This window comes from Tachyglossus aculeatus, unplaced genomic scaffold, assembly GCF_015852505.1.
Source record: "Tachyglossus aculeatus isolate mTacAcu1 unplaced genomic scaffold, mTacAcu1.pri SUPER_34, whole genome shotgun sequence".
Taxonomy (NCBI): Eukaryota; Metazoa; Chordata; class Mammalia; order Monotremata; family Tachyglossidae; genus Tachyglossus; species Tachyglossus aculeatus.
The window spans coordinates 749183-766946 of NW_024044839.1; the positions used below are offsets into that span (position 1 = coordinate 749183).

The following is a 17764-nucleotide window of genomic DNA, read 5'->3' on the forward strand; positions in this document are numbered from 1 at the left end:
GTTTGACTGACTGGTGGCCGGCTCTCCCTTGGGCAGATGGGTTGCTAGGCTCCAGCCCCGCTCATGAGATCAGGACAGACTTCCTCTTTTCAGAGTCCACGGAATGACGGCCGCTCCCTCTTCTGCAGAAACGGCCTCCACTTTGACTCACCTCGGGTCCTCCCCTCCAGCTCGGCCCAGGCCCCGTGAGCCGTGCGGTCTCAGTTGACCGGTTCCCGCTCCGAAAATGGCTTAGAGACGCCCTCGGTCTGCCGGCGGCTCCTTCCCCACATCGAGGGGAAAAGTTCAAGAGCAAAATGGCTGGGGGGGGGCGGGTGGGGGGCAGCCGCCGCTCGTCCGTCTCTCCTGCCAGCTCCCCACCGGGCTCGAGTTTCACTGGAGATCAAGCAGGGGAAAAAAAAAAAATTCCGATTCCCAAGTCAAGAATACACTGTCGGTTTATTATTCACAGTTAATTACTACCTACCGAGTTGCTGCTGCCGCAGAGTTAAAGGATTAAGTACACAGGCCTTGTTTATTGAAACACTGATTTCGGATTTTCTATACACACACACACAAAAACGAATGTCTGCAAGGCTTTGAGAGAGACAGCAATTCCAGAATCAACAATCATGTGGTCCAGGTGCAGGGCGCCATAGAGGCCTCGGGCTATGGCTGGAGGAGGAGGAGGAGGAGAGGAGGAGGAGGAGGAAGAGAAGACAGGGGACGGAGGAAGCGGCCCACCCCACATCTTCAGGACAACGTGTCCCGGGAGTCAGGAAATAACCCCCAAAACCGAGGTACTCATCAAGCGCTCACTATGTGCCGAGCACTGGACTGAGCCCTGGGGAAGATACAACAGACATAGACCAAACACAGCCCCTGACCCACATGGGGCTTCCAGTCTAAGGATGAGGAAGAACGGGTGTCATCCCCATTTTACAGATGAGGAACCAAGGCCCGGAGATGTTAAGTGACTTGCCCGGGGCCAGTCGGCAGGCAAGTGGTGGAGTCCTTTAAGCCCGCTGCTTCCTTCTCAATGCAGGCTTGGCCGTGGCTCAAGATTTGGGGGTGGGGAGCGAGGATTGAGGGGTGGAGGTCTGAGAGTCCCCAGGCCCCGGGGAGGAAGCCCAGGAGCGGAGATCGGGACAAGGATTTTGGCGGCCGGACAGGTCTCCGCTCAGGCCCGACCCGTTTTCCGGCCATATTCTGTCCACGTGGGGCAGGGGGATGTGCCCTCGCACTGAGGCCCGGTTTTGGGGCAAGAGTTGGAACCTGTTTCCTTTAAGGTCCCCGTCCCCCCCGCCACCGCGCCATACCCCACCATGGCCAGGGCGAGGTGGGGGAAGGACGGTGCCCAGGCCGGGCTCTGGCCGCCTCTCCTTGTCATCCATTCATTCAATCGTATTTATTGAGCGCTTACCGTGTGCAGAGCACTGTACTAAGCGCTTGGGAAGTACAAGTTGGCCTTGTCCCTGCCAGACCTCTGTCGGAGGTCCCCCTCGCTTCCATAAGGCCGGACTGAAGCCGGGCCCACCCCCTCGGGCTCTTGGCCGTCCCCCTCGCCTGCCCTCCCGCGCGGGACTTTTACACGCGAGGAAGCTGGACGGACACAGGAAAAAACCCTGGACTGTCCCGGGTTCGGGCCAAAACATGGAAACGAAAGGGGAGGCTCCATGGAAAACCCCGACAGAGCACGCTCAGCAGTTCACCACACAGAACAGAGAAGACAGACGGTCACACACCGGGGACTTCTGCTATCGCAGTTCCCAATTTCAAAAGCGGCGCGTGACACGCGAAACCTGTCTTTTAAAAGCCTTTCCCTCCATTCCCCAGCCGGTAAAATGCGAATTAGAGAGGCTGGGGTTGAAGGGAGAGGGGGCTGCTCTTCCAGCCCCTCCCTCGGTGCACCCCGTTTCCCGGACGTCCCCGCCTCCCTCGCCAGCCTGGGAGAGAGAGTCGCCAGCCAGGATTTTCTGTTTCCTCTCCCTGGCACTCCAAACGGGGCAGAAAGGGGAGTCCTCTCCAGACACTCCCCTCGAACAGAAACCTTTTGCGCAGAGAAGATACCGGCACGGTTGATTTCTTTTCTTTTATTATCTGCCTTGCTTACGTCTGGATACGGCATTAAATGTCATGCATTGATGGACAGAGAGGAAGAAGAAAAAGGGGAAGAAAAAGAAGAAGAGTGAGAAGGGGGGGAATAAAAGGAGAGGGAACACAGGAGCAGCGGTGGAAATCTGTTCATAAAAATTCTCTCTTTTTTTAATTTAAAGGTAAGTTTGGCATCTGGGAAGCCAACCCCTGCCCCCAAAAGTTCCATCCAGCGTGGAGGAGGGGGCCCCCCAGCGCCCCACCACCAGTCACCGATCACCGCAGGGTGACTTGGGTGGGATGGGACGGGCACGCCGAGGCCCTTCCCCGGGCCCCTTCCCGGCTCTGGCTGTTGGGGGTTGGGGGGGCAGGGGAGGGAGGGACGGGGGGGAAGGAGGGCGTCTGGAGCTTCCAACCTCTGGCCCTAGATGTTCCGGGCCACCGGGGTGACGTAGTTGCGGGGGAACATGCCCGTCTGCCCGTGGCAGGCCCCCTTCCACCAGTTGGGGTCCGAGTTGTCCAGGACTTGGATGAAGTCTCCGCGGCGGAAGCCCAGCTCCCCGTCCTCCTGGGGGTCGAAGTCAAACAGGGCCTGGACGTACGTGGGCTGCTGCGGGGGACACGGGGGGGACGGGAGAGCGGGGTCACCGGCCGCCCGGGTTCGCGGCTGGATGCCGGCCCGAGAGGGAGGGTAGGGCAGCGGGAAAGGTGTTGAGGGCGGATTGGTGCCCCCTTCCATCCTCCCTGCCCCTGGTGGAGCCTAGAGGACCCCCGAGAAAGATGCAACCGACTAGGAGGGGCGCTTGGTAGCGATGCCAACACTCAGTACTCACTCTCACAGGTGGCACCACCCTAGCTGCACATACACACACACCACACCCCCCACCCCTGTTCCAGAAGCCAATGGCCCCCTCCCCGCCCGCCCACCCTTCCGCCGGCCGTCTGCCACCCCCTCACCTGGGGCATCTGCTCTATGTCCCGCAGGAATATCTGCTGGTTCCGGGACACGGAGGTGGATCTGTGGTAGTCGACCAGCTCGTTCAGAGAATTGAACTTCACCACCCACAGGAAGTATTTCCCGGCCCCGTCTCGGAGCACCTTGAAGTGCTGCACGTCGTTGCCAAACCTGGGAGTGGAGTGAGCGCCCGTCAGGGCTTCGGCCGGACGGCCCCGTCGGACGCTCCCGGGGGGACGGAGGGTGGATGGAGAGGAGAGGTGAGAGCTCCAGAGCCCTTTCTCTCTCTTCCTCCTCCATCCAGGCCAGAGCCCTCGGGACTGAGACCCCCGAGGCCGAGGACCCCGCTGGGCACGGGGCAGGCCGGGTCGGCTCGGGACTTCGGCCGGAGAAGATTTGAGAAGCGAGAGCGGCGGTCCTCCGCGGCCCAACGGGGGCCGGTCGGTCAGCCCTCGGGCGGCTCAGAGGCGGAGCGGGTGCCACACTGCAGCCACAGAGAGGTGGGACGGGCAACGTCCATCGGGCTGCACTGGGCAAAATCCCTCTGAGGCTACTGGGCCGTGAGGGGGTGGGAAGTGAGGAGAGAATGAGGACGAGGAGGAGGAGAAAGAAGAGAAGCAGAAAATCTGCAAGAAGAGGGGCAGAACGCACAGTCCTCTAGACTGTAAGTTTGTTATGGGCAGGGAATGTATCTATTTCTGTTGTACTCTCCCAAGTGCTCAGTACAGTGCTCTGCACATTGTAAGTGCTTGATGTATATATGTTTGTATGTATTTATTACTCTACTTGTTTATTTTTTTGTACATATTTATTCTATTTATTATATTTTGTTAATACGTTCTGTTTTGTTGTCTGTCTCCCCCTTCTAGACTGTGAGCCCGCTGTTGGGTAGGGACCGTCTCTAGATGTTGCCAACTTGGACTTCCCAAGCGCTTAGTACAGTGCTCTGCACACAGTAAGCGCTCAATAAATACGACTGAAAGAATGAATGATAAATGCCACTGGTGGACTGACTGATGGATTGAACTGCTTACCCTGCTACTCCGCAGGCCTGGGGTCAGTTGGCCCCCGGGCTCTACGAGCCCAGCGGAGGGGGGTGACTCAGTCTCCCCTCCAAGGGGCCAGCCAGCCCACATGGGCCCCGGCCCTGCCTGGAAAACTGCCAGCAAGTGGCAGCGCCAAGCTTACAGGAAGGCGGCACGGGGCCTCCAATCCGGGCGATTTCGGGGGAATCAGTGGGAGGCTGGCAATCTAGCGGGAGGAGATGTCCAGGACAGGAAAGGGGGAGGAGAGGGGAGGAGGAAAGGGGGGGGGGGGGGGCAGGGAAGAGAGAGGAAGAGGAGGAGGGGGAAGAGGGGGCCACACTCACTTGACGGAGAGGGAGAAGTCGCCGGGTGCGCTCTCGCTCTCTCGGATGAGGAAGGCCCCATCGTGCCGCTGTTTGCCGAGCATCTCCTCAGCCTTGGCTCTGGGGATTTTGCCAAAAAACCAACTGGGAAAGAAAGTTGGCGGAGTCAGTGCCTGCCGGCCGAGCAAGCAACCAGTCTGCTAGGGCTGGGAGCCAATGCCATCATCTTCCTTCCCAACCACCCACCCGCCCGGCACGCCCTTGCCCCCTCCTCCTCCCCCAACGCCCCCCGGGAGACTGGAAGCTCCCTGTGGGCAGGGAGAGTGTTCTCTGCGTATGGAGCTGTGCACCCAGGAGGGCCCCGGTCAACACCGAGGGCGGGTTCTCCCAGAACGGTTCATGGGGAGCACCTACTCCACGGGGTTGGGGAGAGGGAAGGGCAGGCCTGGGATGGGGGACATGGAGGCGGGCTGGCCCGGAAGCTCCCGGGGGAAGCCAACGGGAACAGATTCCAGGGCTCCGTGGGAAGGGCACAACAGGCCCGCCCCCTTCCCAGAGCCCGGGGAGTGAGGGCGTGGGGCTGGGCTCCGAGTGCTTTGGCTTCGGCAGTGGCTCTAGGGGGGCCAGGCGTCCTCTGCCCACTGGCTCCCAGGAGGGTGGAGGGGCAGCTCCACTGGGCCCAACTCTGGCTGCCACTGCCGCCTCAGAAAATGGGGCTGTAAACCACCCACACCTCCCCGGGCCGGATCCCTGGCCTCCTGACACCCGGGGGGAACTCACACTTCCCCTTTTCTCCCTGACAGAAAGCAAGGAAGGGGGTGGAGAGGGGGAACGGAAGAACTGGGGGAGGGAATGAGGGGACGCTATGAAACGAGAAGCCCTGGGCCCAAAGAGAGGCCTGCAACACGTCATCTGGGCGTGAGTTTCTAACCAAAGCAAGGGCGGGTGGGTAGGGGGACATCGCTTGGCATAAAATCAAGCCGGGGCTACTCTCGTTCTCATTCATTCCGTCTCTCTGCCCTCCCCGCCTCTCTGGGGCCCCGGGCTCAACTTACAGGTGAGGTTTCATTTCTATGTAATTCTTGGGGATGAAGCCGTCTTTGCCGTTGAGTTCTGCCTTGTACCAGTTCTGATCACATTCTTCGTTCAAGACCTGTGAAGGAGAGGGAGAGCCACGGTCACGTATATATCACCGTTCGGTCCGTCGGAGGAGGCTGGGGGTAGCGGCCTTTTCACACAACACCCTCCTGCCCACCCCCGGGTCCCGAGGAAGGGCACGCTTACACAACCCACTAGCAGTCTGCCGGGGCTATTGATGAGATGCCCGTTGTACGTACCGGAGAGTTAGCAGAGATGATTCCTGCCCTCAAGAGGCTCCCAGTCTACCGTGCCTGCCTTAGCCAAACCACCCCCCAGCAGGAGGTAAGGTGGAGCCCAGCAGGTCCTGGGGCCACAGCCAGTCCCCTGGACCAAATCAAAACCAACACGGTGTCTGCCAGGCCTCCTGTCTGGGGCCTGGTCTTGCCACCTCCTCTGTTATCAACTGCTTTCTCAAAGCTACGCACACCCCTCCGGTTGCCACACTGAGTGCCTCAGCCTAACGGAAAACCATTGATCAACAGTTGGGTTGGGTGTGAGGAAGTTTCAGGTGGGAAGTGGCAGACTGCAAGAGTTTGGGGAGGGACAGAGGGACGGAGGGATGGGGAAGGGAAAGAAAGGCAAACAAACCCCTCCTGGAACTTTGAACCAACCTGCCCGAGAGGCCGGGGAAGGGGGCCGGTGGCCGAACGGCAGGCCCGGAGGGGCGCGGCGTTGGCCGAAGGCACCGGGACCGGGGCAGCGGGCGGACCCCAGCTAGCATGGGCATCCCCAGCACGAGAGGCCCATGCTAGTAGCCGACCGGCGGGCGATGCTGAGCTCGCAACTGGCCCATTCTGAGGGGGAAAGTCCCTCACTATTTCGGCGTCCTTATGCAAAACCGGCTCGGGCGCCCGCATGGCATACCGCCCAGGCCCAGCACACAGACTTGCTGCCTGGCAAGGTCGCCGTAGCAACTCCAAGGCCGCCCGGCCTCCTGGGGCACGGAGACGCCCCCCCGGGCACCCGACAACTAGGCCGGGGCTGGTGACGGCCGTGAGTTTCGACCAAGGGGCAGCCCCCTTCTCGGGCCCCGCAGCGCGGTTCCCGGCCCTCAGGGCACACGGCAGGGGTGGGCCCAAACTCTTAGGGAGCCCACGTGGGCAACCAGTGCCCAGCAACATGACAGGGCTGGTTGCTTCAGCCTCGGCGGCTCGCCAATCCCCAATTCTCGATCTACAGCCCAGCACCTTCCGCAGAGAGGTACTGGCTAATGGGGGCACTGGTTTCATTCATTCATTCATTCATTCAATCACATTTATTGAGCGCTTACTGAGTGCAGAGCACTGTACTAAGCGCTTGGGAAGTACAAGTTGGCAACATATAGAGACGGTCCCTACCCAACAGCGGGCTCACAGTCTGGAAGTCTAGTTTCAGCATGCACTCTGCGTCCAGCCCTATGCCAAGCACGAGGGCAGACCATCAGGATGGAAGCAAGGACTGGGTGCCCCACGGTCACTCAGCCCATAGCAAGGAAGCGCTTCGGGGTCTCAGGGCTGGGGAGGGACCCTGAAATCCTTCCAAATGGAGCGTCACCTGCGGCCCCTCCAGGCCCGCGTCCACATGCATATGCACGCGCGCGGGCAAGCACACACAGCCCAGATCCGGGCTCTATCCATTAGGCCACGCTGCTGCCTTCACGATCGGCCCGGCGTCCACCTGTGCCTGCTGCCGGGAGAGCGGGGGTGGGACCCTGGGAGAAAGGGAGCCCCTGCGGGTGGCTGGGATGAGTCCCCAGCTTCTTCCCGGGAGCCAGGTTCCGGCAGCCCCGGAGGGGGTGAGGGGACCTAGTGCTCAGGCTCCCTGGGCAGGGGTGGCCCAGACTCTGGGTGTGAAAGATTCCCCGTGGCGGCTGGGTTTCTCCAAGGGGTCACTAAGATCATCGCGGGGGCATCTCAGAGCGGCAGGGAACCCGCTTTCTTTCTCCCCCCAGGGGCCGCCCCGACCGTACCCGCCTGCTGGGGCCTGGGCAGGAGGGAGCTGTGAGGGAATGCCAGGGCCAGAGAGAGCCACCACGGACACCGGGCCCCGCAGCCTCCGGTGCTCAGACCCCGCACCGACAGGGCTGGTCGAAGAACCGCCACCCCCCGCAACTTTCCTCAGCCCGGAGGGGCTCCGACGGGAGCCCGGGCCCATGGCCAGAGTCGCCGCCAGCCCCCTCTTCCCGAAGACACGTGCCCCTTGCTGACCCCACAGTCCTGGAAGCCCTCGGGGGACACCGGGCAGCTCGGCTGGGCTTCCTCCCGGGACCGCCTGCCCCGCCGGGCTGGCGCCTGATCTGCTCCTCTCACATCCACCCCAGCGCTTGGCGCGTAACCAGCGGCTGCCCCGATCGGGACAACTACTACCGCTGCTGCCATGGGGAAAAGGCCCGGCCGGCCCCGTGGGCCCTCACGGGCCTGCCCCGCCCTCAGAGAGCCCGGCAACTCAGGATTTGGGGTTTGAACCCAGTCCTGCTCGTTTCCTGTTGAGCAGAGTGAAGTTCTAACCGCAGGAGAGACGGCCCGCCGCCTCAGCTCCCCTTCCGACATCCCCTCAAGCGGGCATGGGGCCCTCCTGCCAGAGGGCAACCCGTCGTCTCAACCAATCGATCCGTGGTATTTATCAAGTGCTTCCTGCGTGCACAGCACTGGCGGAGGCACTCGGAAGAGTTCAGCGCAACAGAGCTGGTAGCCACGGTCCCTGCTCACAAGGAGCTGACAATCTCCAGGGGGACAAAGACACTGATAGGGGGGATGGCAGAGTATAAAGATCTGTACCTAAATGCTGAGGGTGGGGTGAATAGAGTGCTTTGGGGGTGCAGATCCAAGGGCCTAGGAGAAACAGAAGGGAGGATAAGCAGGGGGAAAGGAGGAATTAGTCGAGAAAGGCATTTGGAGATGTGATTTAAGGGGGGTTTTGAAGGCGGGGAGAACGGCAGCCTCTCGCATATAAAAGGGGGAGGGCATTCCAGGCAAGAGGGAGGACGTGGGCGAGGGGCTGGCGGTGATAGAAGCGAGATTGAGGCATAGTGAGTAGGTTGGTGTCAGAGGAGCAAAGTGTGGGGGCTGGGGTGGAGTGGGAAATTAGTGAGGTGAGGTAGGAGGGGATGAGCTTCAAAGACTATGGCAAGGAGTTTCTGTTCAATGCGGACGGAGGTGGATGGGCAACCACTACGGGCTTTTGCTGAGCGGAGAGACGTGAACTGAACGGTTTTTGTAGAAAAATGATCCAGGAAGCGGGGTGAAATGTGGACTGGAGTGGGAGGAGAAAGGAGCCCGGGAGGTCAATCGATTAATCCATGGTATTTACTGCGGGCTTCTCGCGTGCCTAGCATGCTACTAAGCTCATAGGACAATACAACAGAGTTGGGAGACACACTCCCTGCCCACAAGGAGTTTACAGTCTAGAGCAGGCTGCTGCAGTATGGTCAAGGTGGGCTAGGATAAATGCTTGGATCAGCGTGGTAGCAGTTAAGTTGGAGAGGAGGGGCAGATGCTAGAGATTCTTGGCCTAAGTCACTTAACTCCTCTGTGCCTCAGTTACCTCATCTGTAAAATGGGGATGAAGACTGTGAGCCCCCGTGGGACAATCTGATCACGCTGTAACCTCTTCAGTGCTTAGAACAGTGCTTTGCACATAGTAAGCGCTTAATAAATGCTATCATTATTATTATTATTACACCCTTCGGGCCCAAGGAGAGACATGGGACCTGCAGGTCCACGGGCCCCCGGACCACTCTGTTTCCTTTCCGCGAACGGGGGGAGCCCCGGGCAGCCCAAGCGGGGCCCAGGCGGCTCGGACAAGACCTCTCGCCCAGACCCGAGCTGTCACAGCAGATGGTCGTGGGAGTCGGATCGAGTCATGGGCGCCCACCTAAGGGGCTCCCCTTGGCTCGCTGGGCTCTGCCTCAAGTTAGCAGGTTTGAGATACTCGTCCTTCCCCACCAATATACAGGGTCGGGGGAGAGACAGGCTGAGATAATGATCCAAGTGAAAAGCTGAGTCTTTACTGGGAGGGCAGTGGGTGACCTTTGGCCTGAAGGAAGGAGAAAAATCCCTTAAAGGAATCCCTCCCCTGCCCTGCTCGCATATGACTGACTGGCTGGCTGGCATCCAGCTGGCGGAGAGGTCAGTGGGGCATCAGCTAGACAGCACAAGGTAGCCCATGACGCCCTTTTTTTTTTTTTAAATGGTATTTGTTAAGTGCTTACCAGGTGCCGGGCCCTGTACTAAGGGCTGGGGTAGGTACAAATTAGGTTGGGCACAGTCCCTTGTCTCACGACGGGCTCACAATCTTAATCCCCATTTTGCCGATGACGTAATGGAGCCTGGAGAAGTACAGTGACTTGCCCAATGTCACAAAGCAGACAAGTGGCGGAGCTGTGATTAGAACCCAGGTCCTCTGAGTCCAAGGCCCACACTCTATGCGCTAGGCCAGGCTGCTTTTTGTGGGAGGGTTCCCCTCCCCTTTTATGTCCTTTGACAGAGTTTGGGTCGGATTTCCTGTGCGCTGTGGCAGCCGCCACCACCGTCTTGGAGGAGGTGCAGGTACCTGTTTGGTGGTGGTGGTGGTGGTGGTGGTGGGTGGGCAGGGCAGGGAAGACGCCTTTTCCTCATCCTCCGATTAAGGCAGGGGGAGGCAGGGCGAGACAGTCTCTGGGCCAGCTCGGTGACCGGACCCCGGTGACCGAACCCCACTGGGGCAGCCCGGTCTGCTTCGGGACGAGGGCCCGGGAGGACTCGCTGGACTCGGAAGAGCCCGGAACCCGAGCTTCGGGAAAGCAGCTCCGCTGGAAGCCCGGGAAATGGTTTCCTGATAAATCTCCCCTCACCCACAACTGTCAAGGGGGCTCACGGTGGCCACCTCCCGCTGCAGCTGGGACCCGGGGGGTCCACGGGGATGACTCGGCCGGGGGTGGGTGTGGAGGAGGTAGAGAAGTCTGAACAACCTGACAACCTCGGAAGACGGCGGATGGGTCCCTCCTCACCCCTACACGGACGTGCCGAAAGGATGGGGAAAGATCATGAAGACCGAAGGCCGGACGCAGGGAAGGCCCAGGGTCCGTGGGTGACCCGTGAGATGTGACTCGGTGGATTGCCAGCACCCCGAACTGGCTCGCCCCCAAAAGCCACCGCTGGCTGGTTGTTATGTCTCCACTCAACCTATTTACTCGCATAACTGCCACACCGCCTTTGTGTACCATTAAAACAAGGGCGAGGCAATTACTCAGGTCATTTAGGAATCGAGTCTAGCAATAAGGGGAGGAGAAGGAAAAGAGATGAAAAAAAGAGAGAAGACAAGAAGGCACTTGAAATTAGATCTCAAGTCCTCTCCCCCTTTATCCCCCCCCATCATTAATTCCCCCCACAACTGCTGCGTCGTCCCGTTCTCACCCTCCCATCCCCCGGCAGGTTCAGCTCTCATTGCTCCCAATTATGTGGTGGTGCTAAAAATAATCGTTCATGTCCTCCTCAAAATAATCGGAGCAGGGCAATTATACCTGCAAATATGGCACTGGCTCATTCTTTCATTCTTCCGTAATAATTACGATTTTGGTTCTTGCCAAGCGCTTACTACGTGTCAGGTACGGAACTGGGCCCCGGACTAGATAGCAGATCATAAGAAGGGACAGGCAGTCCCTGTTCCAGGTGGTGCTCACAATCTAAGTAGGAGAGAGGACTGAAATGAATCTCCATTGTACAGCTAGGGAAACTGAGGCCCAGAAAAGTGAAGTGACTCCGCCAAGGTCACACAAGCAGACGAATAGTGGAGCCGGGGTTAGAACCCAGGTCCTCGGACTCCCAGGCCCTAGGCTCTTTTCCCCTCCTGCTCCCATCACTTGAGTCACCTTGGCTCGCCCATGTTGGACTGAGCTCCTCCAGGGCAGGTATCAGGCCTCCTATACCCTTCCAAGCGCTTAGTACAGTGCTTCGCACATGGTAGGCACTCAGTAAATGCCTAAATGAGAAGCAGCATGGCTCAGTGGAAAGAGCACAGGCTTTGTGCTCAAACCCTGGCTCCGCCAATTGTCAGCTGTGTGACTTTGGGCAAGTCACTTCACTTCTCTGTGCCTCAGTTACCTCATCTGTAAAATGGGAATTAAGACTGTGAGCCCCCCGTGGGACAACCTGGTCACCCTGTAACCTCCCCAGCGCTTAGAACAGTGCTTTGCACATAGTAAGTGCTTAATAAATGCCATTATTATTATTAATAAATACATCTGCCAATAACTGACTCTTGTCGAGTGCCTACTACGTGGCAAGACCTAAAGTCTATACTCAGCGCTGGACAATATACAATGTAAGAAACCGGACACACCGTTCCTGGCCCAGGCAGAGCCCCCCGCCCCCCCACCAAGCATCTGGTCATCCCCTGGAGCCTCCCAAATTTATCCCAACTTGTAAAACTTTGGAAAATGCTAAAAGCTCACTGTGAGCAGGGAACTGGTCAATCAACTCTGACATACTGTATTCCCCCGAGGGCTTAGTACGGTACTCTGCCTACAGTGAGGGTTCAATAAATACCATAGATGATGATAAAAATGCACTCTTGCCAGTTGCCCATTGTCTTGGGACCCTGGATCTGGGGGAGTGTGGACCCAAGCCGCCGGCTGCCCGCTGTCTTGGGAGCCGGCAGGTGACTGCGGCCTGTCCTCGGCCCGTCACCCCTTCTCCCTGGCCTTCTCCAGGTCTCCCGGGCCACTGCTAAGGCCGGGAGCGCTCTCCTTCCAGAAGGCCCCAGGAAGGAAGTAACCAACCACAGAGATGGTTCTGTCTTTCCTATTTACTCTTTCCTCTCTCCCAAGGCGCTTTTCTTCTATCGGCGTTGCCCCACCCACTCCCCATCGCCCCTACCAGTCTCTCCCCCAACCCCCTTCCCGTTCCCATCTCCCCAGCAAGACACAAGGGATGAGGTGGCTGCGGAACTGAAAGTGACGCTTCAGTGGGTGGCTGGGAAATTCTCTCTCCCAGCAGCCAGATGGAAGGGGGTGGGGGGAGAGAGAGAGAGAGAAAGAAAGAGACACACACACACACATATATGCTCCTGATAGGGATGGAGTCTCCAGCCAGAAGCCCTGGATGGGTCTAGAGTGACCTTGGGCCCGACCCAGTCACCAGCGGGCCGGCCCAACCAACTTAGCCACTGAGGGCCACTGAGGGGTGGAAGGGGACAAAGCAAGCCAAGGGCCGGAGGAGCACCAAGGTGACCCGGCCGGGCCTCGGTTCTAGCTTGGGCAGCGCCCTTCCAGCCCCCACCGCAACTGCTACCGGTCGGCTTGTCCGCGTGCCCCTCGGGATCCTGGGCCGCCCCCGTGCCAGGAAGCTCCCACCGCCTCCGATCTGCCCCCCGACCAGCAAGTGGGTGCCAGGCCCCGGGGGCCCCAAGACTGCGGCCTGGAGTTCCCGGGCACGTCACAGCAGGGAGCTCGGCAGGAGGTGACGTGGGTGGTAGAAGGAGGGGCTGAGGCAGGGAAACGAGGTTAGACGAGGGCAGAACGGGAGAAATACGCTGGGTGGCCTTGACACGGTGTGGGGCCTCTGGGATACGGGCGCAGATTTGCTCAGCCCTGCTCCTGATTTGGGGTCAGGACCCCCCCCAACCCCCCACCACAAGGCAGCTGAAGCATTAGGCCCTACAGAGAGAAATTTCACAACAGACAGTTGTCTCCCTTAGCTCTGGCGGCAATCACCTCCACCCACAGGGCTTCTGGGACTACACCTCCCGGCAGCTCTAGGGGCAATCACCCCCTCAACGCTGCCAGGACTCCTCCTCCCAGGAGCTCTAAGGTTGTCAACACAGTAGCCATCTCCTGGACTAGCGGCAGGCTGGGAACAGAGTGGGCCGTATTAAGCGGAGCTTGGCAGACCAGGCCCCAGACCTCCCACCCACCCGGGGCTTTCCCAACCGGTGTCTGGGAGAGGGATGAAGAGGAGGAGCTGTCAGTCCAGCTCAGCTCTGCTCCACTGCAGCGGACACCCCTCTTTTCCAGAGCCCCGATCGTCCCCTAACCAAGGCCGTGGGTCAAGAGGGACGGGTCCGCGTTCTGCTCCCAGATAGCGAACGGCAGGGTCCGAAGAAGGCCCCGGACCTCGTGGAATTCGAAGCCCCCCAAACCTAATCCTAACAGAAGCAGCCCAGAGGCCCCCGGCCACAGGTCCTAGGGGCCGAGACGAGGTCCGCAGGCCTCTTGTAATCTCTCTGCGGGAGCCAGGGCCACTTCTACAGACACCGCACCAATCCCCGGCCCTGACAAACCTCTTTCGGTTGAGGAAAAGTGGGGGAGCCCCTGGTGCCCTGGAAGCAGGAAGGAGGGAAGCTGGGCTGCATCCCTCGGCTCCTGAAGGAGAGGGCAGTTTTCCTCTTCGCTCAGCTGTTTTACAGCGTGGTGACTCAAAAGGCAACTCTGTTCCACTCGCTCCTGGAGCAGAGCCATGAGATTACTAAGCGGCCGCTAATGGCCATAGCTCACGTGCTCTGCGGCCGGCCGGAGTGGCCCTGAGACTTCAGAACTAGGCCGTCCGCCGAGCCCAAGGCAGACCAGATGGGCGCCCCTCGCCTGCTCGAGGGGCGCGTGGAGGGAGATGCGCACGGGCGACCGCCTCTACCACCCCACCACCGCTCAGGGAAATGAGGGCCTAGTCAGGGAAGGCCCCTTGGAGAATTGTTTTCAGTTGGGCTTTAAAGGTGGGGAGAGGTGTGGACCGTCGGATATTAAGGGGAAGGGAGTTTGAGGCCAGAAGGAGAACGTGGGCAAAGGGCTGGGGGCGAGATAGACGAGATCGAGGTTCGGTGAGTAGGTTGGCGTTCGAGGAGCAAAGTGTGAGGGCTGGGTTGGAGTAGGAGAGCTACGAGAAGAGGTAGGAGGGGGCGAGCTGACTGAGTGCTTTAAAGACAATGCTGAGGCGTTTCCAGTTGATGCAGAGGTGGATGGGCAACCACTGGAGGTTCTTTAAGAGTGGGGAGATGTGGACTAAACATTTTTGTAGAAAAACAGTTCCAGCAGCAAAGTATGGGCCAGAAAGGGGAGAAACAGGAGGCAGGGAGGTCAGCAAAGAGACTGACGCAGCAGTACAGGTAGGATGTGATAAGTACCTGGATCATTGTGGAAACAGTTTGGACGGAGAGTTTCGAATAGACTCTCCCTGTGGGCAGGGAACTTGCCTCTTTCCTTAGTACTTCCCAGGGGCTCAGTAAAGCGAGAGGTACTCAGTGGGCATTCAGTAAGAACTACCGCTGCTGTTAGACTGGACCGGGCCAGGCATGGGTTTATACCACTGGGAATTCAGGCGCCAGTCCCGTGGGAGAGGGGAGAGAAGGGCCCCACTTGAGGAACCCACAAGAGTTGGCACTAAGCACAACTGCAACCCAAAGATCTTTTTTGGTGAGTCTAAAGTGGCTCGGGATGGTGGGACTTCACCCCCAACCCACTTGCTGAAATCAGTGGGTTTTGGGGGGGACATAAATAGCATAAATAGCAGAAGCAGCGTGGCTCAGTGGAAAGAGCCTGGGCTTCGGAGTCAGAGGTCATGGGTTCATATCCCAGCTCCGCCAATTGTCAGCTGTGTGACTTTGGGCAAGTCACTTAACTTCTCCGGGCCTCAGTTACCTCATCTGGAAAATGGGGGTTAAGACTGTGAGCCCTCTGTGGGACAACCTGATCACCTTGTAACCTCCCTAGCGCTTAGAACAGTGCTTTGCACATAGTAAGCGCTTAATAAATGCCATCATCATCATCATCATCATCAGTGACCGAAGCCCTGAAACATCCAGGGGACCTGGTGGGCCACAGAGTTATCTGGGCTATGTGGCCACTGAGAATTCGGGGGTGGGGGGAGAGAGAGAGAGAGAGAGAGAGGGAGGGAGAGAGAGAGGGGGAGAGGGAGGGAGAAAGGAGAGGGAGAGGGAGAGGGAGAGGAAGAGAGAGACATAGACAGTCAGTCAATCCTCTGTCGGCCTGAGTACTCAGAGTAGCCCTGCCTTTGGACAGGGGTCCCTCCTCCAGCAGGATCTGCGGTGACTGGGCCTCAGCTATGGCCCTATGCCCCCAGACCCCGGGTCCGGGCAGGGTGGGCAGGACCGACAGAGAAAAAGGAGCCGGCCTGGGTGAGGGCGAACCTGAGCTCCACCACCTAACGGTGGGGGTTTCTGCCAACGGGTCGGCCGTTTCCCCGGCCTCCCCGCAACCGCCCCCACCACGGTAAGATAGACAGGAGGAAGAAAAGAAAAAAAAAAAAAAATCACATGTCATTTTACAGCGCACCGTGTTTTTGCATGATCACGCTCTTCCTCTTTACAAGCTTCTAGTAACATCTCTCGGTCCCAGGGGAAAGAAGGCGAGACACAGATACCGTCCCGCTCCAAACCAAGCCTCGGGGCTTCGGCTCAGACCCCGACAGGACACCTGGTCGACGTTTCCTAAAAGTCGGGTGACGCCACCCCCCTCCCCACACCAGCCCGATAATCTCCTCTGTTCTCCCCGCCTGAAGCTGACAGTGTGTTCTCCACACCCCCGGTTGTGAAAATAAATTACATATCCGAAAGGCCAGGGCCGCTCCAGTCAACTGCGCCAACAGCATAATTAACACGTGCCCGGCGGAGGAGAGCGGGGGGCAGAGGCGGATTTTCAACTGTCAGCGGGTTCCCTGCGGGCAATCAGGAGCCCGCTGCTGGGGAATCGGTTCCCTGGGTCCTCTCCAGAAGGCAGGAAGCTTCCTGGAGGTGGAGGAGGTGAGCGCAGCCCCGTCACGGACGGATAGGCCGGGATGGCTGCTCCCCATGGAGCTGGGATGGGCCTGGGCTTTGGGCGAGGTGAGGCCGGCCGGAGGCAGCCGGTTAGTCCGCTGACCAGGGTGGGAAGGCCCCCGGTGCCCCCTCCCCTGGGGCTTCCTCCCGTTGGGTACGGCCGGCCCAGAGACCCCCGGGACCCCCGCGGGTCCACCCTTCCACTCCTAGGCCTTGCCCGGCTGCTCCCACTAAGGGAGGTACCCCCCGACAGCCGACCACACAAAGGTAATACAACACCACACACACACACACATATATATGTATATCTATCTATATATACACACACACCTAAATATACACATATATATAAACACATATATATACACACCTTCCCCTCCCCACAGCACCTGCATATACGTATATATGTTAATACGTATCCATTACTCTATTTATTTTATTTGTACATACTTATTCTATTCATTTTACTTTGTTAATATGTTTTGTTTTGTTGTCTGTCTCCCCCTTCTAGACTGTGAGCCCGCTGCTGGGTAGGGACCGGCTCTATACGTTGCCAGCTTGGACGTCCCACGCGCTTAGTACAGTGCTCTGCACACGGTAGGCGCTCAATAAATACGATTGAATGTGAATATATACATAAATAAGTGTGTATATATATATATACATACCCCCATATATATAACTATATATATATATACACACCCACATCTCCTTCCCCTCCGGGGCCCTAGTAGGTAGTCCACCAGCCCACTGTTGGGGGGGGGGGGGGGGGGGGGGGGAGGGTAATCTTCAGCCCCTGAAGGTAGGCAGGGGCCGGGAGGCGGGGCTCCCCTTTGTGTGGGCAGGTGGGGGCCGGGCCGCGGTTCCGGGTCCTTACCTTGAGGATGTCCCCGCGCTTGAAGCTCAGCTCGTCTTCGGCGGTGGCTTTGAAGTCGTACTTGGCAATGGCTTCCATGGCGGGAGGGAAGGAGGGAGGGAGGGAGGAAGGGAGGGAGGGCCTCCCGGAGGCGGCGGCGGCGGCGGCGGCGGCGGGCTCAGCGCGGCCTCGCTCCCGGGACCGGTGGGGCGCGGCTGTCCGCGGCGGCGGCGGCGGCGGCGGCGGGCCGGGCCCGATCCCGCCCTGGAGGAGGAGGGGGAGGGGGATGGGGAGGACGGAGGGAGAGGGAGGAGGAGGGTGAGCGATGCCCGCGCCCCCCGGCCCGGCCCGGCCCTCCTCCCCGCTGCGGCCCCGCTTCCTCTTTCCCCGCCGCCCCGGGGCTCCGCCTGACGGACGGCCCCGCCGACCAATGGCGGCCGCCGCCGGCCTCCGAGCCCCGCCTGACGGGCGGCCCCGCCGACCAATAGCTGACACCGCCGGCCTCCGAGACCCGCCTGACGGACGGCCCCGCCGACCAATGGCGGCCGCCGCCGGCCTCCGAGCCCCGCCTGACGGACGGCCCCGCCGACCAATAGCTGACACCGCCGGCCTCCGAGCTCCGCCTGACGGACGGCTCCACCGACCAATAGCTGACACCGCCGGCCTCCGA

The 17764-nt window shown here is 59.5% G+C and overlaps 1 protein-coding gene across 1 annotated transcript; it reads right to left on the minus strand.

The window, feature by feature from the left end:
* Positions 1–2056: 2056 nt before the first annotated feature.
* On the minus strand, positions 2057–17270 carry GRB2 (growth factor receptor bound protein 2). Its single transcript, XM_038741956.1, has 5 exons — positions 17116–17270; positions 5432–5529; positions 4398–4520; positions 3031–3199; positions 2057–2683 (listed from the first exon to the last, which is right to left on the minus strand). Exons 1-5 carry the CDS (start codon positions 17191–17193, stop codon positions 2498–2500), a joined length of 654 nt encoding a protein of 217 aa, XP_038597884.1. The 5' UTR covers positions 17194–17270; the 3' UTR covers positions 2057–2497.
* Between the last annotated feature and the right edge of the window lie 494 nt (positions 17271–17764).